At 36.7% G+C, this 27,591-nt stretch overlaps 1 protein-coding gene across 1 annotated transcript in view; it reads right to left on the bottom strand.

Annotated features, from left to right (window-relative positions):
* LOC114063871 (fibrillin-2) overlaps positions 1-27,591 on the bottom strand; it is a 124,242-nt gene that overhangs the window by 26,539 nt on the left and 70,112 nt on the right. The window contains exons 20-43 of the mRNA XM_027896442.1: positions 24,729-24,848; positions 24,206-24,343; positions 22,934-22,984; positions 22,357-22,482; positions 21,120-21,347; positions 19,952-20,077; positions 17,551-17,679; positions 16,211-16,336; positions 15,388-15,513; positions 14,716-14,838; positions 14,489-14,614; positions 13,705-13,830; positions 12,540-12,662; positions 10,924-11,046; positions 9,589-9,714; positions 7,076-7,198; positions 6,733-6,855; positions 5,818-5,979; positions 4,773-4,841; positions 4,106-4,231; positions 2,882-3,007; positions 2,271-2,423; positions 690-758; positions 100-225 (exon numbers count right to left, since the gene is read on the bottom strand). Of these exons, the coding sequence (XP_027752243.1) occupies positions 100-225; positions 690-758; positions 2,271-2,423; positions 2,882-3,007; positions 4,106-4,231; positions 4,773-4,841; positions 5,818-5,979; positions 6,733-6,855; positions 7,076-7,198; positions 9,589-9,714; positions 10,924-11,046; positions 12,540-12,662; positions 13,705-13,830; positions 14,489-14,614; positions 14,716-14,838; positions 15,388-15,513; positions 16,211-16,336; positions 17,551-17,679; positions 19,952-20,077; positions 21,120-21,347; positions 22,357-22,482; positions 22,934-22,984; positions 24,206-24,343; positions 24,729-24,848 (2,994 nt within the window). The remainder of the gene's footprint in view (positions 1-99; positions 226-689; positions 759-2,270; positions 2,424-2,881; positions 3,008-4,105; positions 4,232-4,772; positions 4,842-5,817; positions 5,980-6,732; positions 6,856-7,075; positions 7,199-9,588; positions 9,715-10,923; positions 11,047-12,539; positions 12,663-13,704; positions 13,831-14,488; positions 14,615-14,715; positions 14,839-15,387; positions 15,514-16,210; positions 16,337-17,550; positions 17,680-19,951; positions 20,078-21,119; positions 21,348-22,356; positions 22,483-22,933; positions 22,985-24,205; positions 24,344-24,728; positions 24,849-27,591) is intronic.

The following is a 27,591-nucleotide window of genomic DNA, read 5'->3' as shown; positions in this document are numbered from 1 at the left end:
CTTAGATTTTGAAAAACACAAGAAGTACATGTACCCCTTCCCTTTTAAGATAAACTTGCTTATGGAGGCTCAGTAGAAAATAACATCACTTCAAATCACCTTCACAGACCAAGAGCAGGTCACTGTAGCTGAATCCAGTGGGGCACTCACAGCGAAAGCTGCCAATCTGATTGATGCAAACACCATTTGCACAGATTCCTGGGATTTCCTTACATTCATCAATGTCTGAAAGTCAGATGAGCTAGTTTTAGTATTTAGAACTCAGCTAAGAATTTCCTTTTACACTAAAAGAATTGTATACAAGTCACAAAATGAAACATGTGCCCATTATGAGAGAAAAGAAACTATGTGAAGTTCAGGAAGCGATGAAAACAGAGCAACATTAAGTATTGGACCAAAATGCATAAATGTTAGAAATATGCATGGAAGTGTCACAGTATTTTTGAAGCCAAAACCTTTTATTTTACATTTCATATCATGAACTAGGATGACAGGTGAGCAAAATATCACAACAAAATGAAGAAATAAAAAAAACAGAAACATTTTACACAAAAATTGGTCTTACAATTTATGTCACCATTGTAATCCCACAATGAAAACAAAATTTTAGTATATAAAATGTCGATTTTACTACTATACAGGTGTTATACAAAATAATTTCTGCTTAAAATAGGTTTAGTGAAACTTACCAACAACTTTTCCAGTATGGATGTCAAAGGTGAAGCCAGGAATATTCCCACATATGTTCTTGAACTCGGCTAGAGCAAAAAAAGAGGACAATGCATTTACAGTAAATATATAAATCTCCCAAGAATTACTTGTAGTCTTCTCAACTTTTCAAGAGCTCTTTCAAGTAAAATCTCTTCAGAAGAGCCACTACCTCTTCTACAATTTGTATTGAAAATTCAGGTTGCCAATAAATGAATGCAAATCAAAATACTAACACTACAGGGCCATAGAGACGTCTACCACTGTGGCAGAGGATGAAAAATGAAAAACATTTCAAAACTCCATATACTATTCACTACATTATTCTTTAGGACAAAAAAATCTGTAACATAATGGGAAAAAGACTCTCTGAGATCAGGCATTCCTGAAATTATCAAGTCATGAAATAGTTCTGTAAATTCTTGGTTACCTCTTAACAGTGAAGCATTTTTCTACTGTTCTTTGCTTAAAAAATTAACAAAACCCAATTATTATTTCTGTTCAAAGTCTGTATGTTAATGGTTATGATCTGTATAATACCAAAACAATCTTTACTACCTAAAGTCTCCAAACAGATACTGACATGCCAATGCATGTGAATTTCACTCAGAGGAACAACAGAATTCTCATCAGAGCAGAATAATGCTCTTAATGAGCTACTGGGCTCAGTCTGGCAAACTGGTTAAGGTCAGTACATCACAACCCCTGTCTGTGATGTGTAACCCCCACCCAGATTTCAGAACAACTGATTATATGACAACATTATATGACATAAGTGCAGCTATTCGACTATTTACACATAGAATTTTTGTTTGATCCCTTACGCAATCTCTGCTCATGGTGATAAAGGTTCAACCATGTCTGCAAATCAGTAAAGACATTTAAAAGTGCTAACAAGGCAATATTGAAATATTTTGGAAAATAAGTTAACACCATAGCTGGCACATTAACAAGCAGCTTTTGTTTTAACAAATCATTAAAATCTGCAGAAGTCATTGAGAATTTCCTTCTTACCAACTCAAAGGAGAATTCTTTATTCTACCCAAGAATATTAATTGCATGAATCCCTCCTAGTAATCTGCTGCATTTTTCTCATCATGTTGTCACATAATGACAATTTTATGGAATGAGACAAACAGCTACAGGAAAGAATTTTATGAGCTCTCTTTGATAGCAAACATGTATTTCCTCTCTCTAACTTAATTCCATCTCCCATTCCTGACTGCTAGGAACATTTCTTCATTCTCCCTCCTCTTATTTAAGAAAGAAAAGGAGAAGGTTCTTTTCTATTCTTTTCAGTCCTGTTTTCCTCCTGTTTACTGCTTGTGAGGAAAAATCTTTCTTAAATAATCTGCTGTTTCCCTTATGTCATCAGTATAAACCATTTGGAAGGAAAGTAGTATGTTTTTTACACCAGCATCACAAATAAAAGACATAACGTGTGTTTATATTAAACAGGTACCTGAGTTTTTTAGTTTTATCTAGGCATCTTTGCTCTTTTTTCAAATATATATTTTAGTAAATAAGCAAAGAAAGTAACAAAAAGGGAGGATTAGATTTACCTGTTCCTGGAGTTGGACACAGTTCACAAGGCTTGTTCCAGGCTTTGCCAATATTGTATGTGCAGCAACACATCCTTTTGGTCACATTGAAGGGCAGTTCATTCTCACAGGAGGTTCCGTTATAGCTCCTGTAGCAGAAGCTTTTCCTCAGGTCTAGATGTGAGCAAATAATCACTTGTGAACTAGCCAACAGTGTAACTTAAATAAATATCAACCCCCCACGAAATCAGAGAAAGGTTCATTCACTCTGGCTTCTGAAAACTGAAAATATGTCAAATTTCAGGTAAGTCTAAAACCAAGACACAGTGGGGAAAAAAGAAAACTCCCAGGAAATCACAAACACACTGCAGATGCTAATGTGACCCTTAAATAACATTTGGAAATGGCTAGTGAAAATAAACTAGTGAACAGTGAGTTCTCCTACAGAATAAGAGCACTTGAATGCTGCATGCCAATCACAGGGATCTCTTTCCTGGCTAACTGATCATAATTGAGAGTTAAAAAAGCTAAAGAGCTTCAGAACCAACTTCATCTAAGGAAATCTGAACACAGCCTGGCCACCAAACAGCTTCATATTCAGACAGTTCTACTAAAGATGACATTGTGCATACCTATGCAGTTATGTCCTCCGTTCACCTGCATATATTCAGGTGGGCAAATGCAGGTGTAGTTCCCCAAGGTATTGTAGCAGGTGCCAGGACCACAGACACCAGGATGTGCAACACATTCATCAATATCTAGAGACCAAGCAAAAACATTACAATTATCAAGAGAAAAGAGGTCTGAGTCATAGCAAGTGTTTCTCAGAAATATGACCACGATAAACAATGCTAAGATAACAAAAATGTTTCATTTGAAGACCAGGTTGGTAAGTACAGCTCTGATTTGGGTTACGCAGCTACTGTATCAGCTGCTGAAGAGCCGTATTGTTAACGTTCTAGTCTAGCCTTAGATCTCTAATTCAAAGTTCTCGAATTTACCACTTAAATTGAAGTGCCTTGTGGCCCATCGACTTCACACCTTCTTCACACAGGAAGGTTAGTCACTTTTCAGTTCTACTAATGTGTTCATTACTCCATTGAGAAAAGATGTTTTAAATACTCCTTATAATGCTGAATAATCTTGCTGCTCTATTCTTGGATTTTCTTATTTAAGATATGGGGGTGTAAACCTTTTTTGCCCACACAATTTCAATTTCAAACTGAGTTTGGTAAGTTTTCTTCATCCAAATTTAGTAAAGTCTCAGGATTCACAGGCTTGCTTATGAAAAGAAGGCTTTTTTTTTTTCCTCACAAAGTGAACAAAGAAGTGGAAAATTACTTACAACACTCCAAACTATGAGAAACCATTAAAGACTCCTGACACCTTTGGTTCTATTTACAATTTTTGACTCCAATACTTATAAAAAATCTCAAATATGAGAGGAAAACCAATATGAACTTTATTTAGATCGAGTAAATTAAACTGCTACTCTTAAATAATGTGAAGAGGACACCTTGTCACACCCAAAATATATGGAGTGTATCCTAGTGAAGCTAGGAGGAGATATCAGGTGTTGAAGTGAGAAGCCATAAATCATTAATAACCACCTTAGTGTACTGAATACGCATAGCTGAGGTCTATCATGTAGAGAGAAATATTAGTATATTCAAATGTTGCATTTCAAGTTTTGTATCAATCATATGAATTGTGCCAAAGATAATGACTGTAGGGAACATTCTAGGTGAAGGTGTGGGTTACCATATACTAAATCCACTTCTGGATTTAAGGCTGAAAATTAGAGGTTTTCATAATAACTGCACTGTGACAGAGAAAGAGGCTTCAAGGGACTCCACCTTCACAGGTTCTTGTCTCTTCACGGAGGTAGTAGCCTTTTGGACATTCACACTGGAAGCTGCCAAAAGTATTGATGCAATTTCCACCTTGGCAAAGACCTGGCAGCTCCTGACACTCATCAATGTCTGAAAACAGAGAACAAAACCCAACATATTTTCATTCCAGAATGAAAAGAAACAAGAGAATTTAAGTACCTCCCTGAAATTTTACCAAATAGTAACTTTTGTCACATGGATTTTTTTTCTTCTGATTTTGACATCTAATTCCTCATTCCTGCCCATTTATTGGAACAAGAGTTTTCTTTGTCTGATGAATATTTCCTGAAACTTACACCTTCCACTGATAAGTTACAATTTTCATAAATGATCTATCCTTCAGGGTCCAATTTTGATGTCCAATTTAAGTAAGGAAGCACAAAAGGCATGTACCAGGTTATTTTCCTACTGAAAATGGTGTTGGACTTCTTCAATATTCTTTTACAGTATAACTTTTTATCATGTTATTGTCCAATTCATATTAGCAGTGGCTTTTGCTTTGCATTAAATGTAGTGATTTCTGAAAAATGCAGTTTCTGTATACATCTCTCCAAAGATGACACATTTTTTGTGTTTTTTTTTTTCTTTTTTTCAAATTACCAGTCATGACAGTCATTTATGAGAAACTCACCTTCTAAAATGATAGTGATGGGATTTGGTCTGAATCCTTCTCCCCCTGGACAGAGAGTATTATACTCTGCTAAAGTAAAGTACAACAAAGAACACGTCAGTCTTACAAAGAATAAAACTATAATACCAGAAACAGTTCCTTCCTACACTCACTGATTTTCTCCTATTTGACCTATTTACAGTAAATAAAGCAATTAGATTAACAGAGAAACAAGGTAAGATTAAGAGATTAAGCATAAGATTCTGCTTTCTTTTATTATCAAACCTTAGATACTCTTAAGGAGGCACAATGTTGATTTCTCCATCTTGTGTCTTTACAAAGGCAAATATTTTCTTTTTTAACAAGTTCTTTAATATGAAATGTCAGTATGCTATTGATAAAGATATGTGTTAAACTTGGAATTCACACTATTATGAGGCTATTAAGAACAACATGCTTGACATTTCTGTTGCATTATTTATTCAAAGAACTTCAAAGCTCTACAAAGCTGATAACTATCACTGGGTAACAGTTTGAAAGTACTCAGACACAGATATATAAGTTATCAACACTCTCCTTTGAGAACTACTGCAGGTCTTCAAATTAAAGCCATTGAGTACTAAACATTATTAATTTATTTCCCTATAGTATGGAGTTGCTGAGCAAAAATTCACAGTAGATGTATGCAATTAACTGCATTCTTAGGATACATAAGCATCTCTGCAAATTTCTGATTTTTTTTTTTTTTTTAAACAGGAGAAAAGTAAAAGAAAATTAAGTGCCTTCTAAAGCTACCACTGATTTATTACTGGGAGAACAGGCACCAAGCCAGTCACAGAAGATTAAAGGTCAAGTCTTCTGATACTCAGGTCCACACCTCTGCATCATCTCTCACAGCAGCAGGAAGATTGTCATTCTGTGCCAGAATGCTCTCTCATGAAGCAAATTAGTTGCTTCAATGACAGAAGTATAGTTACACAGTACAAGATTTCAAATACTTTTTCCATCCCTTGTTACTACCTTGAAATTAAGATGACAGGCGGAGAACAAGAGAATATTTCCTTACTGCTGTTTACAGGTGGACAGGTCTCACAGGGGTTTCCCCAAGCCTTTCCCAGGGAGCAGCAGCATGAGGAACGACTAACTCCAACCCCAATTTCAGTGTTGCAGGATAGGCTCCCATCCCCTCTTGGTCCATACTTCAGGTAACAACTGCCAACACGGTTATCTAGGTACAAAGCACCCGTGACAACAGCTGCATACAATGACCCAGGACAAGGAACAGCAGGCATTCAACATTTCCTACCTAGAAGGAATAATTCAGATAACATTGTGCTTTGGAAGTCACTGGCAAGCTCAAAACACTCTTGTACACTGACAGTTACTGATATCTAGAGACAGCAAGGAAAATGGGTTCATTTTCAGGTCCTTCAGAAGAAGGACCAGAGATGAGTTAAAAACTTTTGCATGTCTTCCAAATTCATACTCTAACATAACCCATATACTCTTCCCAGTCTTTCACTCCAGAAAAATATCAGAAATCTTTCTTGAGTTTTCTGTCAGTATTTGATTGCCATGTTCTGATTGGGACTGTGCTATGGTGATTCTGATTGTGACTGCTTCTTGAGGCAGAGGCTACAGCACAAGATCTCAGGACCATTAAGAACAATAGAAGACAACAGATCTTGGAATGTGATTCTCTAGCAGAATATGGGTACCAAATCTAAGAACTTTAGGTTTTAATAAATGCTTCAAAAAATTTTAAAAATGTGTACTTTAAAGAAACTTCAAACACCAATTTATCAGTTAATTATTTTCACTCCATCACTAAGAAATTAACATAACATAAGATGAACAACTAACATAACAGGATATGTACCATGTGAAAGTATTATTTTTCTATCTCGCTACCATTATTCCCACCAAACCAGCCACCTTGGTTTTGACTTCTAAAGCAATACTTCAAGTAGCTTTTACTTACCCACACAACCCACTCCAGTAGGGTTCAGCTGGAAGTCTGGAGGGCAGTTACACTCATACCTCCCAGGAGTATTTACACAAAGACCATTGACACAATTAATAGGATCAGCACATTCATCAATGTCTAAAATAGGAAAGTTGCATTCATAAATCTGCTCACTGGACAGGAAAGAAGAATAATTTTACTTTCTAAGACAAAACGAGCAAGAAAATTTCAAATGCAAGTGACTTTTAGCTGAAATTGAAGGAAAGAACCACCAAGCATTTAAGAATAACCCTTGTACTGCTGCATATTTAAGGAGATATCCTTTTTGCTGACATATTTATGAAAAGAAGCAACACACCTGTGCAGTTTCCCCCTGTTCGATCTAGTTCATAGCCGTCATCACAGATACAATGAAACATTCCTGGCAGATTATTACAGGTACCAAATACACATATATTCTGAAAGGAGCATTCATCAGTATCTGAAGGAATATATTAAGAACAGAAAGTTGCATACCATTACCATATTATTATCATTAGTAGTAGTAGTAGTAGTTTATTATTACTATTAGTATTAATAATAATAAAAATAACAATAATAATTGCAGTGTGTCATACTACTAAAAGGTTATGAAGACATGTAAAATATTTTAAAAGAGAAATTTTTTGCTTTGGGTAGAATACTACACAAAATCTTTCTTTGTTGTGCATTCTCCATTAAGCTGCTTGTTATTTATTTCTATTTTACTCAGGGTGAAGTAAATATAGCAAAAATCAGTTCTTGGGACTCAAATGCTGAGTCAAAAATCTGGTAAAGTTCCTTTCAGGATGTGCATTAGACAGAAAGAAGTGTAACACCGTACAAAGGCATCAGTCATTTCCTAGCTCACAGTCTAAGATTTTTAAAATACCACTTTTGGGAAAAGAAAGTGTAGTAAGAAGAAAGAGAGGATTCAGTCATCCACCACTGGTTTTAGGCACAACCTATAAAAGACTTCTGAGTTGAAGGTAATTAAGACAAGAGGGAAAAAAACTGCATGTACTGTCTGATTGCAAGACTTTTAAAGTTTCCAGAATAAAGCAGCTGTGGAAAAGGCAAATACAATTCTAGTGGCCACATGTACTAGTGGCTTATTTTTAGCACAGACAGGGAAGTGGGAAGCATTAATACCCTTTTACAAAGCACAGCTAAATCTTTATTTGAAATTCTGAGTGTTCTTTTCAAGAATGATGAACTAAAATGGCACAAGATATACAAAAGGAGTATTAAAATGATTAAAGTAATAAAATACCTATGTTGAACTTGGCTGGCTTGCCTTAGACAAAGGTTGAGAATTTATATAATGCTTCCTTGCAGAAATACATGAGAAGGGTTAACTCTTGAGGGGAATTTGACAGGTACGTTTTTAAGGGGAAATGAGTGGGTAATTTCCAAAAGTCCTGAGTAAATTTAATCTGGAAATTACAGAGTACAAGTACCTTGGAGTACAACCATTGAATGCCCTCCAAATAAGGTAACTGAGATGCTAATGTACTGTCTTCTCAAGGATCTTCTGAAGAAAGTGGATTAATTCTTTGTATTAGAATTATTGCCCTAAATCTATGCTTTGGATTTTGTCTCTTGAACATAAAAATCAGCCCAGGACTCTCCTTATCGTAGGACAAGTTAATATATCAACTTTAAAATGATAGAAAGAAAAAGGTAACTTTCAATTAATCAGCTCCCAGATCTTTTAGCTCTCCAACAGCACAACTGAATCAGTGGAACACCTTCCAATTTATGTTGGAATCACAGTAATACACCAAGCACGTCTCCAAAATTCTTCAGTTTTTGGTGACACGTCTCAAAAATTAGAATTGTAAGTTTTTCAAAGCACTGGTTGGCTGGAATAGCTTGGATCTATGAGGAGATTTTTGTTAGAACAGTGACATGACTTTAATATGACTGAGCTGCACCAAGAAATTCAGTAAAGAAGACTGACAACACTTGGTAACAATTAACAGATCTGATTACATAATGGTGCAGGTAATCCTTCAGAAGTACCTGAAATTATTCTAAAGTCTGATTCACACACCTACACCTGAAAGCTAGAACATGTGCCATGTTATGGATGAATCTTAGAGACTACATTATGGAATCTGTTTTTTCATGTCTCATCAAGAATTTTAATTTCCCAAGATATTATGTGGTTTCCACCATTAAATATGAAACAAAGTTTTAAAGCACCAGCTAAAAAGTTTTAATTGACTATACAGTCTTCTTATATTAAACAAGAACCAAAAAAAGGTATAAGAACACAATAGGGAATAGAAGCTGAACTGAACTAGAATAACAGTAATTTCTTTCACACTTCACACACTTCTGTAGGTACACAGATGACCTGGTACAATATTGAGGGTGCAAGGGTGATGATAAAAATTCTTCAGTGTGCATTTTAAGGATTGTTATAAATTAGTCAAATATAGTGATTTGCCTGCTTTATTTTTCCTGGAAACATTTATTTTAAAATGAGGACACTCAGTGCAATTTGTCTCTCCTATGTAAGCTCACTAAAAAAACCCACGGTGATGAACACAAGATTTTCCACATACTATTCAGTAGTAACAAAAAGAGGAGAATGAACTAAAAAAGAAATAAAAAATTACTGAGGCAAACCCCTGCTCTGGGATTTTTGGACAGAGACCAGGAAAACTTCATAAAAAGACGAAAGCCACCTTCAGCATAATTCATATTGCTTGAAGAAATTACTTTCATGTGAAGCATGTGCTGATTTTTCTGCTTCCAGGCTGATGTCCTTCCAGCGCTGCTTGTTCTTTGCTTTGGAGCAGCAATCCAAACTCGGACAACAAACCTGAATTACCAGCAGCTCACCTTGGCAGGACTTGCTGTCTGAGGCAGGAGTGAATCCCATCTCACACTCACAGCTGTAGGTACCAGGGGCATTCAAACACTGCCCATTTTCACACAGATCAACATTATCTGCACACTCATCAACATCTGTGGAAGACAGAAAAATTCACTGAAAGGATATGTTTCACCAGCAGAAATAAACATAAAAATATCCTGATATAAATAATAGTGATGTTGAGCATTGGAGTTATAAAACAAAACATTTACTTGTTGAAATAAATAGAAATATTATATAAAAGCAAACATGTAATTTCCAAATTATCCCTTTCACCTTGCCACAAAAAACTCTTTGTTTTTCATTAACAGATTTTTTTTTTTTAATAATGCAAGGTTGTCAGATTGAGTACTACTAGCTTTGACAAATCAGTTGAATACTTTGGGCAAAGTCAAAACTTTGCCTCCCTCTACATATTGCTGTGTTATTTTGACATAAAAAATATTTAAAGGCAAATTTTGCTAAGTGAATCACACATAGCAAATTATTTTCATATTCAATTTAGAAAATTGTCTTTGAGGACTATGGACATTACAAGTGCTGCTTGCACACTACCAGAGATTCTTCTAGTATGTCTCAAAAGAGCTATAAAAGAGCAAAATAACAAAGGAAGGCATTGATCATTGTAGTCATCATAAGGACTCATAATTTTGTCAGATATGCTTATGATTATCCCCCAAAAATTAAAAATGCTTTCTTCATTTTATTAGTCACCATTAGGATTACATCTGATTTAAAAAAAAACCCCAAAGATCTGAATTAAATATGAGTGCAAATTTGAAATACAAAATCTAATATTAGTATTATTATTCTCAAACTAAAAACCTTGTAATACTAATCAGAAGAATTTCTTTTCAAGGTGTAAATTAATTTTTATGTTGAAATAGCCAGCTATCTAATTCACATTAGTTTCTAGGTGCTTTACTATCATTAGGACACATTCCTTCAAACCTTCAAATTTGCTAACCACGTACAGTGTGTGTTAGAAGTTGAGAGCAGAGATTGTGTTTCATCTCCACTAAAAATCACAGTAACCCCCTACATGGTCATTAATATTTAATATACAATCTCTTAATTTTGAGTCACTCACTGTGTGATAAATAATGTTCATTCTAATAGTGAGCATCTATTTTGTGTCCAGTTGGCATGGAAATCAAAAGAAAATCAGATGCCTTTGTTAGCATTTCTTATGCAGATGGGAAGAATCCTAATCTGAAAAGATACTTTTACATTTACTGTCCTGCAGTTCCACAGAAGAGAAGAACAATCAGTGACAAGTCAGCTTTCACACAACTTCTTACCAGAACAAGTAAATCCATCCCCAGTGAATCCCTGTGCACAGGCACAGTGGTAGGAGCCTGGAGTGTTCACACACTCAGCATCTACACTGCACTGCTGGGTCCCACTGGCACATTCATCGAGATCTGCACATCAGGATCAAGATGCAGCAACAGAGCAATTACTATATTTAACTGGCTTACAATTAACTGTCAAGCTAACCAGCACAACTACAAACATGGTTATTGTCTCCATAAACACAGAAAGTTCTCACTAGATGATACACAGTTAATCTATAGCAATTTACTTTTAATATTTCTTCCTTTAAATTAAAATGCATAGGATTGGGAAAAATAGTTTCCAACAAGACATAGAATTCATCTAACTTGTTACACAAATGTTAATGTCCTGTTAGACAACTTGAATCAAAATTATTAAAAAAACCCAAAACAATAAACCAAAGAAAAAAGTCTTTGGTAAAAGACTTTGGTAAAAGTCTCCCACATACTTGGAAAGTCTCCTCAAGGAACTGAAGAAAGTGAAAGCAGTGTGACCCCATGAGAATCCACTGGGATGTTAACTTGGATGGGGGAAAAAAAGAAGAAAAAAGAAAAATAGAAGAAAAAGAAAAAAAAGAGAGAAAAAAGAAGAGACTTTGCTTTCCCTCAGGACACATTTGATGGGAATGGTGTAATAGGTCCATGACTGAGTCACACTATCCAGTGCTATGGCGTATCACAGTCCCTTTCCACCTGTCCTCCAGAGGTCTTCTGGAATAACACTCTATACCCAGGAGCTGTTCTATCTATGAGGATGCTGCCAGAAAACCTCTTTAACATTTCCCTCTTAACTTGGGACTTTTAAAATAAAAATATGTATTAAAAAAAATAGAACCTCACACATTTGTAATTAATTGATAATAGTAAAGACAGGGGGACCTTCCCCTTTTCTCAGATAAGAATTGAGAAGCTTAGAAAATCTGTCCCACACTAAAATCTCATAATATGGTACTTTTCCTTTCACATAGTACATCAATAAAGCCTAATTCTTAAATAAAACTCCTCTTCCATAGACATCAAAATGTTCTGAAAAACAAGGAAATATTACAGCCTTACAAACCAAAATATGAAGCTAAGGAGACATATGCAACTCTTGCAGTCCAGCAAAAGTAGAATCAAGCTCCTTGAAGTTCCCACAAGTTCCAATATGCTTTATATCAGAACCTACAAATTATATATACTACAGCACTTTTCCAGAAAATAATTTTAAGTGACAGAAGTAACATCTTACTGAGGGGAAATCACAAAACACAGTCCATTTCATTTTTGATTGTTTTCGTTTTTTATTGTTTTCTATATTCTAGCAGTTGTAGGTAAACTTTGTAAAATGCATAGTTACAAAATCAAGCTTCTGAGACACAATTAGGGTTTTTTCCTCAGAAAAACAATGCCCTGAAACATAAGAATCTTTCATACCCATCTATCCACAGAATACAGCAGACAGAGGAATGATTCTTTGTTTCCAATGGAGTAATCACACAGTCAGATTAGATGCTTTCAGGGGAAAGACAAAACAAAACAAAACAAAAAAACCCCACTACATAAAAGATAGAGAAGAGCTTTATTCCCTGAGTACTTACCAATACATTTAATGCCATTTCCAACCCATCCTTCTCTGCAACTACATTTAAAACTTCCTGGTACATTTACACATGAAGCATGCATGTCACAGTTGTGAGCACCAATTTCACACTCGTTCACATCTACAAACACAAAATAGTATTTAGTATTTACATCATGAGCATCAGAGTATTACAAATTCTGTTCCTTTTACAATGTTGCTTATTTCCACTGTGCAGGTTTACAGTCCTTTCAGAAACAAATGTTCAAGAGCACAGAATAATTCAAGCCAGTTAGTTTGTATTCAATATGAATAAATAATTGTGACAACTGTTTTTTATTTCTGTCCCTGTAAGTAAACATGACATTTACTTTGCTTTCCTGCAACTGCTTTTCAGTTTGAAATTAAAGCTCTTTTCCAGAAATATTAAATATGCTGATCTTTATATGCCAAAAAATGGGATGAGACCTTTGGGTGCGCAGGTATGTTTCAGGTATAAAAATGATTAGTCCAAGGTTTTAACAATTATTGAACAAATTTTTAAGCACCAAATTATAAGTGGAATTTGTCAACTTTCCCACAAGGCTGATTTTGGGTAAACCTGGCTCTTGTAACACAGTGAACCAAGCTTGCAAAAGATAAGGTACTTCTTAACTACCACAGGAACTTGTGGAGTGACTATGAGTGACTACCATTCTTTAAAATTTGTTGGTATGGGTTGAAGGTTGGCATACACTTTCCCTTTCACATCACTTTTTTTTTTTTACCTTTTCGTTTACTTTATTTTTCCCTTTTGTCCTCTTTTTAGACTTAACATGGTCATTTCGTGGAGCTTGAGTTGACATACATAAAGTACATGTGACAGATAAGTACTGATAAAACACTTCTAACATAGATGCAGCTGTGCCTACGCAAGCTATGTTTTGTAACATATGCTCACACAATCTCTCACAAAAGCTTTGCCTTTAAAGTAAAATTGTGAGGGGTCTCTTGTGCTGACACTGGTCGAGGAATGCTCCATTTAAAACTCTAGATAAATGCTACTGGATTTAAACACTTAGATGCACAATTATATACAGACATCAACCTCTCACTTGTGTGTGAACACTTGGGCATTTATTTTATCTGAAAGCCAACCAAGATAGGTGCAACACCATGACACATACACAGGAAATCTGCTTTACCTGTGCATCCTGTGCTCCCTTTCTTGACTGAGTATCCGACTTGACAGTGGCAAATTAAGGAACCTTTAGTGTTTTCACACTCCCCAAACATACAGATGTTGGAATTCAAATCACATTCATTTACATCTGTAAGTGCACATAAATTAATTATTATTTGAACATTACTGTAATTTAGCAGCACACTTTGTCTTTTAGGAATACTTCTAATTCAGGTGAAAACATCAGTAGCACTTCTACTACATGTGGCATTTATTTATCTTAATCATAATATATTTCAGCTATTCTACTCTGTATTCCTTAAATTCCCTAAAAACTACTAAGGATAAATGTGCAGTCCAAATACCAAAGTGTTTTCAAATTTGTTTAGAATGTTAATGAAAAGACTATGAAGTAAAATTCAAGAATCACTCAAAAGCATTATCTTTAAACATGTGTTGATCATAATAATTTTCCTCCAAAGAAGAATTAATGAATTAAACTGATTGCCCTTCTGGGGCACTCAGTACTCCCTTCTCAACAGAGACTTTCTAAAGGAATCATAACATTATAATACAACTACTGCCATGTTTTTGGAACTGTATGATTTGATTCATCTTTAAGGACTTTACAGTTTTTTTCTACCCTTCCTGGCATCTACAGCAATAGGTAAGAAAGATACAGAGATTTTTTTTCTTATAATATACACAGTTTCAATGCCCACTTCCAAGGATTCAGCAGAACATCTTCAAATATAAGCTGAAGAACTTTTAGACTTGCATTAAATTTGGTGCATACAGCTACTTACCAACACAAGTTTTCATGTCTAGAGAAGTCATAAATCCATCGTAACACAGACAGCGATATTCCCCTGGAATATTAGTACATTGTCCACCATCACAGATATCTGGATTGCTTTCACATTCATCAATATCTGGGGGGAAAAAAGAAGATAATTCTGTCACTCTGGCACAGGTGGGTAGAATATCACCTTGATACTGGCTGAAAGACAGGATGCTGGAACCTAAAACTTACCTGCACATGTCCTGATGTCAGGCATTAGAGCGTAGCCATCGCTGCAGCTGCACTCATAGCTGCCTTCTGAGTTAGTGCAGTGGGTGTCACAGCCTCCATTCATTATCATACATTCATCAATATCTGGGGGAGCAACAAGAGTAGCAGTAAGTCTACTTTTATAAGGAAAAATCACCTTCTCTTGATATTTTAATTGGTATATGAAATAGTTTATCAGTGATTTTAATCTAAACTTTTACTCTCACTATCCTTTCTCTGATTTATATTTGGTTCATTTTTCTGTCTTTTAACTGCACTTTCATCTGTGAGAGCAAGTGGCTAATTCAACTGTTGCTTTTGTTCACATGTATTGCTAGGAATGTAAAAAAAAAGAAAGTGCAAAACACAACACGTGGAAAGGAGAGAAAGAAAAGCTCTGAGCAACTTAGGTTTCCTTAAAGCTTGAAATGTAGCACATAACCAGCAAATCTAAAAGACTCTCAGCACTTCTGTTCTTCAAAAGAGGATGTGATGGCAACTATATAATTCAGTACTATTATGGTGAAGGATTTAAGAGATGTATACAATAAGGAGAAAATGTATGAAAAAGAAGGTATTGAGATGAAATAAAAATACAGATCGAACAATACATGCCGAAGCACAGTCTTCTATGTGAAGGTGCCCCAGACTTGCCTGTGCAGCCATGTCTGTCAGGAGTGGGCTGGTAGCCAGAGTTACAGGAACACTGGTATGTCCCAACCATGTTCAAACACTTGCCATTTCTGCAGAGACCATCACTTAATGAGCATTCATTCACATCTGGAAAGGAATCATTCAGATCAGTTTCAATTCAGAATACAGACTCTGACAGGGGGAGTGTGAGGTAATATTGTACACTGGGGGTTTCCAGGTTTTTTCAAAGTTCTATCTTTGTTCCACTTCAAGGAATGGAGTTCTGAATGGCATGTTTGAGCCAGTGTTCAAAGGTTTCTCTTCTCTGATTCTGGTCTATGAGCATAAATTACAGAGTCTGCTGTAGGCATTAATTGCAGAGTCTGCTATTTTCCATCAAGCACAAAAATCAAAGAGGTGATATGCCTTTTTTTTATTATTATTTTGATTTTCTTTCATTATTTTGGTGAATTAAGTGCAAAGAAAGAGAGCTGCATTTAAATACAGAACAATACCTTTTCGTGACTGTAGGAATGAAGCTCACTTTGTGTTTTTATGTGTCTTAACCTGAAGCTGCTCTCACGAGTGGTACAGTCCTCTGAGTTGCTAAATAATCCCTATGAGGCTTTGTAAAACACTCTTTGAGGTCAACAGCATTAAGTCGCTGAAGGCACTGAAGGCTTCACAGTCTCTAAGGTTTTCATCTGAAGATGCTCATAAAAAGGAGGAGCATTAATTTGTGTAAGAGTTTCCTGAAACCCCATCCTTGGCAGAGACTAGATGTTTTCATAGCAGCAATGACCACTGTTGGAGCTTGAAACTACTTTCCCCAGCTGAAACTCACCTAAGCACTCCTCCTGTGATGGTGACAGCTCATGCCCCATGGGACAGTCACACTGAAAACTCCCTTCAGTGTTTACACATGTGCCACCTCTACACAGCAGAGGGTTGAGTTCACATTCATCTATATCTGCCAAGAAATCACGATGTACAAATACAAAATTATTACTAAGGAGCAACGAAGAGAAATTCAATTCTCAGTGCCTGTAAGTGACAAAATAAAAGGATTGTTTCATTGAAGTGGTGTTGCTCCCTTTCTCATAATGCGTTAACAGGGAAAACCAAAAAAGCATAAATCATTATTAACTCTAAAAATGGGTATTCCTCCCTCTCAGGAAAACCAGAAATTCATAATTCAAAATTAAGGATTCTATGAGACTCAAGACACAAGCAAAGACAGCAACTGCTTGGATGGCTGCCCTTTGGAACACTATTAATATAATGACTTTTAAAAAACTGCAACCAAACAAAACTCAAACATAAAAGGAAAGCACAAAATAGGCAAAAACAAGAACATGAGATGCAGGAGAAATACAGAGGAACTGTCTGAGTGTGAAGGGATGGGGTTAGGAAAGCCAAAGCCATCAGAAGAGGTCAATTCCCTTGACCCTGACAAGGAATGTGAGGAGTTAAAAGCAGCAGGACATGCAAAAGAACTGTAAATACTGAAATCCAACTTGGCCAATGTAATTTTGAAGCCAGTCCTGACCACCCTTGAAGGTCATGGAAACTAGGCAAGGATCTTCAGGGTGGGAGGAGAGGAAATGTCAATCCAATCTCCATGAAGGACAAAGAAGAAGACTCATTCAGCCTCATCAAGAAGGAAATCTCAGACTTTATTTGTATTGTGTACCTAAATGAAGAGTTTCACAGTACTAACTCAAGTTTTTTTAAGACGCTTTCAATTTTGGTGTCTCTTCTTACAATTTAGAACAGATTAAAGAGATGTGATTCTTTCATGAAAAGCTCTCAGAATTTCTTGAGTCATAGAAAAATAAATGAAAAAGTGTATGACACTACTTTTGGAACTCCAGTCTTCTATTCCTAACTTCACCAGATATTTGGATATCTCATTAGCCAGTTTTAAACTACTTATATGAATAGTTGCTTCCATCCTAAAATACCTATACAGAGATGTGTAGAAGTAATTAGCAAAAAGAGCAAGTAAGGCTATACACTTAATTCAGTTATCTCTTGTATAACCTGCATATCTGACTCATTTGTTCATGAACTCACAATAATTATACATATGAAGTGTTCAGCATGGCAGAACTAGAAATGCACAGAATACAGTCAGGCTTTGTACAGTAAATGGAGACTCCAGGAAATCCTGGCAACACTTACCCATACAGGTCTTCATCATCATAAATCCACTTTGATAACCATCAAAGCACTCACACTCAAAGCTTCCAGGAGTGTTGACACAAGTACCACTTCCACATAAGTCTGGGGAGATGTGGCACTCGTCAATGTCTGTTTTATAGCAATGGAGAGGTAGAAAAATCAAACTGAGTTTAAGATTATCCTGCTCTTCACAGAAGTGAACACTTCACCATGATAGATTAACTTTACAGAAATCAAACACAGTATATAAATCAACAGAGAAAAATTAAATTAATTTATTATTTAAAGAAACATCTGATTAGATGAAACAGTTTGTGAAAGACTCATAAAACAATGCCTTCAGAGCTCTCAGGTCATATTAAACTATGTAACAAGTAGGCTTCCATTAAGTGTAATTTAACATTAGATTTTTAAGGAAATAACTAAATGTAAGAAACTCTGAGTTGTCATTGTTACAGAAGTATCAACTGACTCCATTACTACAGTGCCATTGATATTAAATTGCTTATTATGGAGACATTTATCCAGTAATAGCATTATAAGTTGACCTATACCCTTTCCATTAGGAATTAAGTAGCTCCTTTGACAGCTAGGTTTGCAGTTCACTGGTTATCTTTTTTATTAAGTTTGAATGAAACTTACTGTGGAAAACTATACCAGGGAAGTAGGAGAGCTAGAAAAGAAGGAAAAGCTTTTTTCTTAAAGCACACTGGTAGAGAGGTAAAAGTCTAAAGAGGAATATGTATTGTGGATATGATCCAGTGAAATAGGTCAGTGTCGAAGGAGAAGACTGGAAAGAAGAACTGGATAATCTGTTATTTTCTATCTTCTCACCTTGTTCCAAACTTCTCTCTTTCTTACTCTACTGCCCATCCAGTATTTTTGAGGTGAACTAGGGTTTGTTTCCTGTTCTCTGCTATACCCTCTACACTCAGCTTAATTCACTATCATGTCATCAATATTTACATATTAGGAAATCATTAAGTCTTTACATAAAAAAAAAAAAAAGAATATTTGAAAAAATTAAGGTGTTAGTTCAGGGTAAATCATGGGATGGCTTCTGTCATCCAAGAAGTCCAGGGAGCAGAGGAGCATCATGATGTTTGCAGTAAACTGGTGAGCTGAGCAGCAGACTCATTTGTGTAAGTGGCTGAGGAAAACTAGGCAAGTATTAGCTTAACTAAAGAAACTGCTAAAGATTTAGACAAGTTCTTTTTCCACCACATGCAAGAGTCTCTTTTGCCTCTGTGTCACTTCCCATGGCCAGATTTCTGCTGGATGATGATAGTTCAGTCCCCACACCCAGATGTGTGGAGGTGTCAGACCCGCGTGGCAGGTCTGGGATGTTACCAAGTATCTGGCCCTCAACAAACCTTATAAAACATTTTGTTGCAAATTTAAAACAAGCAAACAAAAAAGTCATCTATTTAAGACCACCTGTTTCTCAGTGGAATATTTTCATCGCCACAAATGGAAAGCAGAACCAAAAAATAAAAAGCTTTTGCAGGGAGAAGTAGTTTGACCTATACTTATTCATTTATAAATAAAGTTTGGTAAGTGCATTTTTCATCAGTGCAATCACCATAAAAACAAGGAAATCAGTTAGGGAAGCATTAACATCCAGATCAACCTCAGTTAACATGCTTTACCATCCACAATTCGTAACACTCAGACACAGTCACAGATGACTGTATCGTATAACAAAACCTCTTCCATTTTCAGCACAGAGCCACCCATAGTGCAGGCATCCAAGTTCTCATAACCACAAAACTATCAAGCTTCAGTTTTTCCAGGCAGTAAAGAACAAAGTATTAAACTTTTAAATAAAATGCATGTATCTTGAGTTAACAACGCACTGGTGTCAGAACTCCAGAGGTTTCTTTGTGTGTCCTTGACTATCAAATCAGTATGAAAATTAACTTGCAATGGAGTCTCTAAGTTCCTTTGGTAATAAAATGACCAGGGAGTAAGGAATGTAAATTAAGCTAATCTCCATGTTAAAACATTACACTTGGCTCTGCTGTTGAATCTTATTGATTTTTCAGGTTGTGCTGATAGAGCACGACCGGAGCATCTTACATACATAATCAATTTCTGTAAGGAAAACTTGAGAATTGGCCATTTGGTACAAAGATTAAGCTCTTAGAAACTGAAGGAAATGAATGACATTAAGTTTCCAGATCACAAACCTACGCTATAAGAGCAAGTTCCTTTAAAATGCTCCAGGGATGTGGTGGAGTCCCTACCACTGGTTATTTACAAGATGGACAGGTGCTGTAGAATCTCAGCTGGGCTCCCTTTCCCCGCAAAAGGTTGAGGGAGATGATCTTTTGAGGGCCCTTTCAGCCAGGACTATGATGTGATTCTAGGGAAAACTGAGGAAAATTCAAGACTGACTTACCTGTACAGTTTCTTTCCTCCATATCTAAAGTAAATCCACTGTTACATCTACATTTGAAACTTCCAATTGTATTTCTACATTTGCCATTCACGCACATACCAGGGAATACTTTACATTCATTGATATCTGTGAACAAAAACAAAGAAAAGAGCATTCTTAAGCACACATATACATATGTGTAAAGAGTGGGAATTTCCTGTTCCTTCTTACTAATTGTTTTGAACATAAAAGGCAGGGTTTGGGTTACAGCAGAGCAGAGGGATAGCCTCCTCCTATACATTTTCCTGTATCTATTATCTGGTTGACTGGATTTTGTTTTTACATTGAGATTGCATCTGGAGCTCAGTTTTGAAACCGGTGATTTTATTTTTTAAGACTATCAAGGGCAATGTTTGACATTTTCTCAAGACAAATGCTTCAGAATACATCCTTTTAAAAAAAATAAAATACTAAAACATGCCTAGATATCCTCAGCTTCTGCACACAGAAATCTACAGTTTTTCTGTTCAGAATTTAGTCACCTAAAGTACTTCAGGTCTGGTTTCTTAACACTTTTTTCTTAACATTTACTGGCCTCTTTCATTTTGTTGTTGCTCTACAGGAGGTGAAGGTAGCAAAAAATGGACAAAACACCTTCATTTACTCCTTTATCGCTCCTTGTTATTATTGCCCTCATAATCACAGTGCAACAGATGCTCTCTCCTTTTATTCACTTACTAATTCTTCAAACCAAAGGAAGAACCCATCCTTCTTCAGTATTTTTTCAAAGAACCCTGATCAAATTTTAGTAATATTTTATGTTTGCATCTGAAATTACTGAATTTGCAGAGCTTCATCTGACTTTCAGCTTACTCTTTGCAAAGCACTACCTTAAAAAAGGTGCACATTTTCTGTTATTCTCACCATTCAGAGCTCCTCTCCCTTCACTCCTGTCACACAGTGATTTCCTTTTTCTCTTTATGAACTTCAAACTTTGCACCTTTTCCTCTCAGGCTCCTGTAATACACTTGAGCACCATGCAAGCAAAGAATTTCCCCACCTGTAAAGTCAGCTCTTCCAGGCAAAACAGCCTCATAACGTCCCTCAAGCACATAAAAACCTGACTTAAATCATGAAATGCTCTCTCAGATGTATTAATTAATTTTCAGATCCAAGGATGAACTCTTACCTTTATAAAATGGCCTGCCATTTAGAACATCTCCCCGGTTGGAAAAGCCAGGCCCTCTGGGGCACAGAGTTTCGAATTCCTTTGTGCCAGGCTTGGGGCACTGCTCACAGTCGGAGCCCCAGGCAGCCCCCACAGCACAGCAACAGGCGTCCATACGGAACCTGCCAGGCACAGGCTGGACACAGTCATCTTCATCCCACCTCAGGTAGCACTGCTCCATTCGAATATCTGATAATTTCCAACAGCAAACAGGTATTTAACTCCTTGCTAAATTTTTCTTGCTTTTTTTTCAGAAGCATCTATTTCTGATGAATGAGACTCAGTTTGTGTGCAACAAATTTCTGCTCAACACTCAACACCACACTTCTTCAACCGTTTAACACTATTAATACGGCACTATATTTAAATTTCTGGACCTTTCTTGTACCACATAAAAGCAGAAGAATTTCTTTTGTTGTCTCCCATTATCAAGGTATACCAGTACTTTGACATGGCTGTGCTTTTTAGGTTTGTATGTGTATTTGACAGAACAGACACATGTATTTCCTTATTGTATCAGGTATTCTCATTGACCAAATGACTTTTTCATGGTATTTGTAGTAAAAAAAAATTCTCATAAGATTTATATTATTAATAACGCAGAGAATACAGATTAAAAAAAAACCCAAACAACATTGCTGACTGTTGTTAGGCTTACTTTAACACCAGTTAGCAGAAGAAAACAACTGGATTTCCAGAAAAGTTAATTATGTTTACATGCAAGGGTCTCATTTGCACCAGAGCAGGGCAATCAAAAAATAGACCAACCACGTGTGCAGGCAAAATCTGTGTCTGTGCACCCAAATGTTAGGAGAAGAACCACATACTGGTCTGTGCACTGAAAAAAAAGACAAATTTGCACCAGCATATTTGTACTCATCCTCTGTCACTCAGGGAATCAGACATTGCTGCTTGTGGATAGGAATCAGCAGGGACAGCACTTTAGCAAAACCTACTGCCTGCACTGTGGGCAAAACAAGCCTCAACACAAACATTCACATTCCTCGAAGGAATTAACAACTCTTCTCTAATCTGGCACAGATATTTGATAGCTAAGCAGGCATGAACTAAAATGTACAGTTAACAAACTGCTTTAGGAATAATTCAGAAACAAACTTCCTTTCACGCCCCTTTGAGAGTAATTTTGGAGAACTGCTGGACTCAGCTAGAAAGGTGGGAGAGTTGAGTGCGCTCTTACCTAAACACACTCGCCCTGTCCCATCCAGTGTCAGTCCCTCAGGGCACTCACAATGAAAGGATCCTCTGCTGTTAATGCATCGCCCGTTAGGACAAACCCCAGGGAAAACGTCACACTCGTTTACATCTGTGGGGGACACAAAGAGCTGAGTTATGTGCTAACTGGAAGGAGACAGCTACAGCTTTATTGAGAATTTAAGTGACATGAAAGAGAGCAAGAGGCTCTCATCTATGCTGCATTAGGGTCTGAGCACTGGTCTGAATAAACACCTGGCTCAGTTTGAAGGGTCTCTTGAAAGATTTTCAAGTCATAGGACACTGAGATGCCCCATTCTCTAAAACAAGACGGATTAAATGGACTAAGCAGATTAAAGGTATTTTGAAGGAGCAGTTCCACTGTCTTTGCATCATATTCTTCAACAGTGTAACACTTACCAACAGTTAGTAATTATTTACAAAGGCATTCATCTAAGGTCAAGATGATTATGTCCGACAAAACTAACAACATAATATCCCCTCTTATCTCATTCTCAAGGGGAAAAAAAGTGACATCTTGAGTAAGAAGCAAAAAACTTCACCTTCACAGTTAACACCCTTCACTCTGGCAAATCCTCTTGAGCAAGCTGGGTCTGGAATCAAGACAGAAAGATGTATCACTGCTTTAGAATGACAGAAATGTAGGACCAGAAAATTAAAGAAAAAAAAAATTATTTTCAGAATTCCCTAAGAATTTGACTGTGTAAGCGAGTGAGTGCTCTAACCTCAAGAAAAGGACTGACTCATACATGTAACTTAAAGTAAGTGAACAGCTGAGAAAATCAAATCTTAGACAGTTACTTTGTCATTAATGTCCTTAATGGAGACCAGAATGATCAGCATCTAATCATATCAATCTCTGCACTCAGATGTAGCTAAAAGGCAAAATTCCTGTAAAGCTGCCTGAAGATTTAAAGCTTTGGTGATGTCAGTTATTACTACTGACTTTTTTTTTTTTTTTTTTCACGGAAGCTTAATAAAGGATCTGAACAATGCCATAATTTTAGGTTATGTATATAAAATGTAGCATCATGATGATACAAAAAGCTTACTGAAATTTAACTAACTATGGAATAGAAAATGAAATGGTCAAATGTACCCAGTCTGAGGTAATGAGCTGTCTAGATTGACAAGGTTTTGATCAATTTTACCAATCTAACCTGACCATGCTGATTCCTGGAGTCCAAAGTAGTATCTCTGCAACACTGCACAGTTAAGAGCTCTCTTGGATGCTGTTTGCACTGTTAGGTGGGACACGTGTCCACAGTTACTGCTCCAATTAAAAATGAGAGGATAAAACGTCTTGACACTAGTTCAGCTGCAAGTGGCATTATTCAAAACTTATGGGAAGAATGTGGCTCAGTATTTTTATCACAAACTAGAGCACAGTTAGCATTCCTGCTTCCTACTTCTAGACCTAGTCCTGTAAGCTAATAGTAGCACTATCCTGTAACCAGTAATTGTACTTAAACCACATGTTTGAAAAGAGATGGAAAAAGGGTTAACAGCCTGCGATACAAAAAGGCCTCCAGAATTTTACCAGATATTTCACTTTACTGCTGTAGTGCTTGCCTCCCTACTCCACACAACACACAGACCCTGTGGAGACATACATTGATAGATTTATTCACGTTATTTCTGGTAACTTCAAAACTATTAGAATTATATCTGATGAGGGAGACCACAAGTAATGCTAAATAAGACAACTTCCTTTCACAGGTTTTTTCTGTGTTTTCTGTATATAAAGAATGATGAGAATCTATCTAGTGATACTTATTCTCCTTTCCCAAAAGATGGACAATATGAGAGCATACCTAATTCACACCGTTCGCATGGGCTGCCCCAAGCTGCTCCTAAGGTAGCACAGCACTCAGATTTCAATGTAGCACCATTGATGTTGACTTCACAGCGATTATCCTGGATATTAAGCCAACAAGTCCCCTTCAGGCTATCTGCAGGAGAATGGAAAACAATATGGAATTGCCACAGCAAAAAGGGCTGACATGATGTCCACAATAACAGCAGTCAGAGGGCAGGCTCTCTTTTAAAACAAAACCTTCCATCAGTGTAATTTTGTAATCTCCCACCAACTGACATCTACATTTCACCCCTCTCACCATAGTTTGGACATTCTCATGAATCATGTTTCTCTCAGTTTGTTCCTGCTCCCGTGGAAGCAAACAAATTACTACGTGTTTGTTTGGTGCTACCTACAGAGCCAGACATACTGTCTGTTATCACAGGGAAATCACCCAAATACATTATTTTCTTGCTAAATTAATCAATATGAACAATGTTTTTCAAGAAAAAGTGAAAATAACAGCCGGAAATACCCACCAATACAAATCAGTCCTGTAGAGTCCAGCTTGCTGCCAGATGAGCATTCACAATGGAAAGAACCAAGATTGTTCCTGCAGGCACCATTGACACATGGACTGCTTTCACATTCATTTATATCTATGATCCAGATGAAAAAGACATTGTTAGAACTACAATGTGCTTCTGGAAAGTATTATACAGTATAAATGCTGTTGTGGACCACGAGTTGCCAGGACTGCCCAGTATATCTAGTGTATACTGCCTGCTATATCTCTGCTCCTCTCAGCATGACATTCAAAAGATACAGGAACAGGCAGGTAGCCTGTGTCTGCACATGTACAGGAGCACATTATTTTGAAAGTGTTAATTAAATGGCATCAATTACAACTGTCCTGTGAGAAAACAAAAAATCTTTTTTTCACAGAATGCAGTGCATTCCCAACCACATCATGCAGTGCACAAACAAAGCCCTTATTGTTTCTGTCATTCAGAGGTCCACGAGGCTTTGGAAGAATTACGAAAACCATATCAGAGGCAAAATATCACAATGCTGGCTGTTACTCTATAGTTACGGAAAATGCTAGAGAAATAGGAATTGTAATCAGAATACTGTAAATGGTACTTCTGTCTAGCACCTAACTCCTTCTGTTTATTACCCCTGTGAGTTTCTTAAGTCTGTTCACATGTAAGAATTGGATCCCTGCAGACAGTGTTATTTGCTGATTTTTTTAAAAGGTGAAATCAGTTTTAAGATTAAAATAATACCAGTCAGTTCTTCTGAAGAACAATTGCTGATGCATTTCCATAATTTCTTCCTGAACTCAACCAATTTAATTTTTTGATTTGGATTTTGAATTGAGCCATACATTCTAATTACATTCTAATCCAACCAGACAGTTCCCTTGGTAGACCAGAAATAAAAATGTATAGTGCTTGCTTATATTTGCTAGCAGTGCTTGAGGAATAATGAATATCCATAAAGTAAAACAGCCTGACCTGAATGCATTATAAACTAAAGCAGTATCTAGACAAGCAGTGGAAACATTAAGAGCATCAAGAGATCATTTTCAAGGCAAGCTTAAATATCTTAGTTTTCTAGAAGTCATGTAAGAGGTACCATTTGCTATTTGACACATGATGATGCACCAAGCCTTCATTTCACAAGAGATGTATTCTTTCAAGATCTTCTTGAGTCATAGGAAGGAATATGTATTTTTAAAAGCAGTTGGTTCTGACAGAGGAACTCTAATTCCCTATCTGTCCAAGCTGGCAATCTGGAGGCCTCACCAACAATCATCTGCTCTGCATCCCTTCTCCTCCCTGTAAATGTATTTCACACTTTGTTATCTCAGTTTCTATTACCCAGGATATGCTCCCTGCCTCTCTTGCTTCCACTCCCTTCCCAGCCAGCAACACCTGGTAGTTCTCTGCTTCTGTAGAGAAACCCAAGTGGTTCTTATAATCATAAACAAATTACACTGACACAAAGAAGTCATTTAATACACTTTTGTTTCTTCTCATCTGCCATATTGCCTTCAGAAGTTTGGCTAGCTCTGGAAAAGTGAGCAAAAAATTGAAAAGACAGGACAAATTAAAAAAATTGAAGTGATGTATAGTTTCTCCCTCTGTAAGGCATCAAATTGTCACTGTCTAAGTCCTAAAGTTCAAGAAAAAGGGGACATCCAATGAAGCTGCCTGGTATCAAAATAAGTAAAGAAACATTTTTTTCCAGAACAGGTAGAGAAATTGGAAACTCTTGCCCTGGGATGATGGGAGCTAGCATTAATCAGCAGCAATCTGGACAAGCTCCTGGAAGATAAATTCATCAAGGTCTGTATGAGGTAAAGATCCTCTATGTCAGAAGTCCCCAACCCACAAGTGTTGGGAATTCAAAGAGTTTTGTATGTTTGCTGTTGTGAGTCAGAGATCTCTGATGAGTCTCTGGATTAATGTCTTTGCTTTTATACAGATACAATTCTCTGTCCATTAAGTTTCAATTGCTTCTCTCTGCTGCCACTAAGAGAAGTTCCCATGGGAAGTTCCCATGAAGTTCCCATAACCTGTGAAGTCTACTGAATATATTTAAGGCTGAAAATAGGTGATTTTCATGTAAAGTGTCACATGGTTTTAACAGTTGGAAGCCTGTTTGGAAATGTGCAACAGGTTTGCACATACACAACCAATGTGCAGGATGAAACCCTGTAATAAGCAGACAGTTGCCACTATCCAAAATATCACTTCAACCATATTCAGAATATTAAGAAAATGCATGTAACTTAAACTGCTTCACATTTATAGGTGTAGTACCAGGTTATCATGCCCATCTTTAAATCTACCTGATGCTTAGCAAGTTAGGTTTGAAATCAATTTTCTTCTAAGTAAAGATATCTCATATTTCAGGTTTTCAGAGTTCACAATAAACACAAACCTGATAAATAATAATGGACCACAGCTGGAAGTCAATGTCCCCGAAACTACAAGCAAAGAAGGGAATAAATTGAGATGGAGGGCCCAAATCAAATAAAGTTCCGCACATTTTTAAGAGTAGAGACAGCTCTCTTGGCTTCATGGCCCATGTTCTTAATTCCCTGCCTAAAGATAGGGAAAGAATTGAGAAAAAGACCCAAACTGAACACATCATAGAATCATAGAATCATAGAAAAAGACCTCCAAGATCATCAAGTCCAACCCCTGATCCAACTCCAATTACTATAGCATGGCACTAAGGGCCACATCCAATCTCTTTTTAAAAACCTCCAGGGATGGTGAATCCACCACCTCTCTGGGTAGGCTGTTCCAATGCTTGATTACCCTCTCTGTAAAGAATTTCTTCCTAACATCTAACCTAAACCTCCCCTGGCAGAGCTTGAGCCCATGTCCT

The sequence above is a fragment of the Empidonax traillii genome, unplaced genomic scaffold, assembly GCF_003031625.1.
Source record: "Empidonax traillii isolate 1590-97213 ecotype Southwest subspecies unplaced genomic scaffold, ASM303162v1 scaffold497:size1267575, whole genome shotgun sequence".
Classification (NCBI taxonomy): Eukaryota; Metazoa; Chordata; class Aves; order Passeriformes; family Tyrannidae; genus Empidonax; species Empidonax traillii.
Note: the sequence above shows the minus strand (reverse complement) of the source record. Positions and strands in the feature narration are given on the sequence as shown.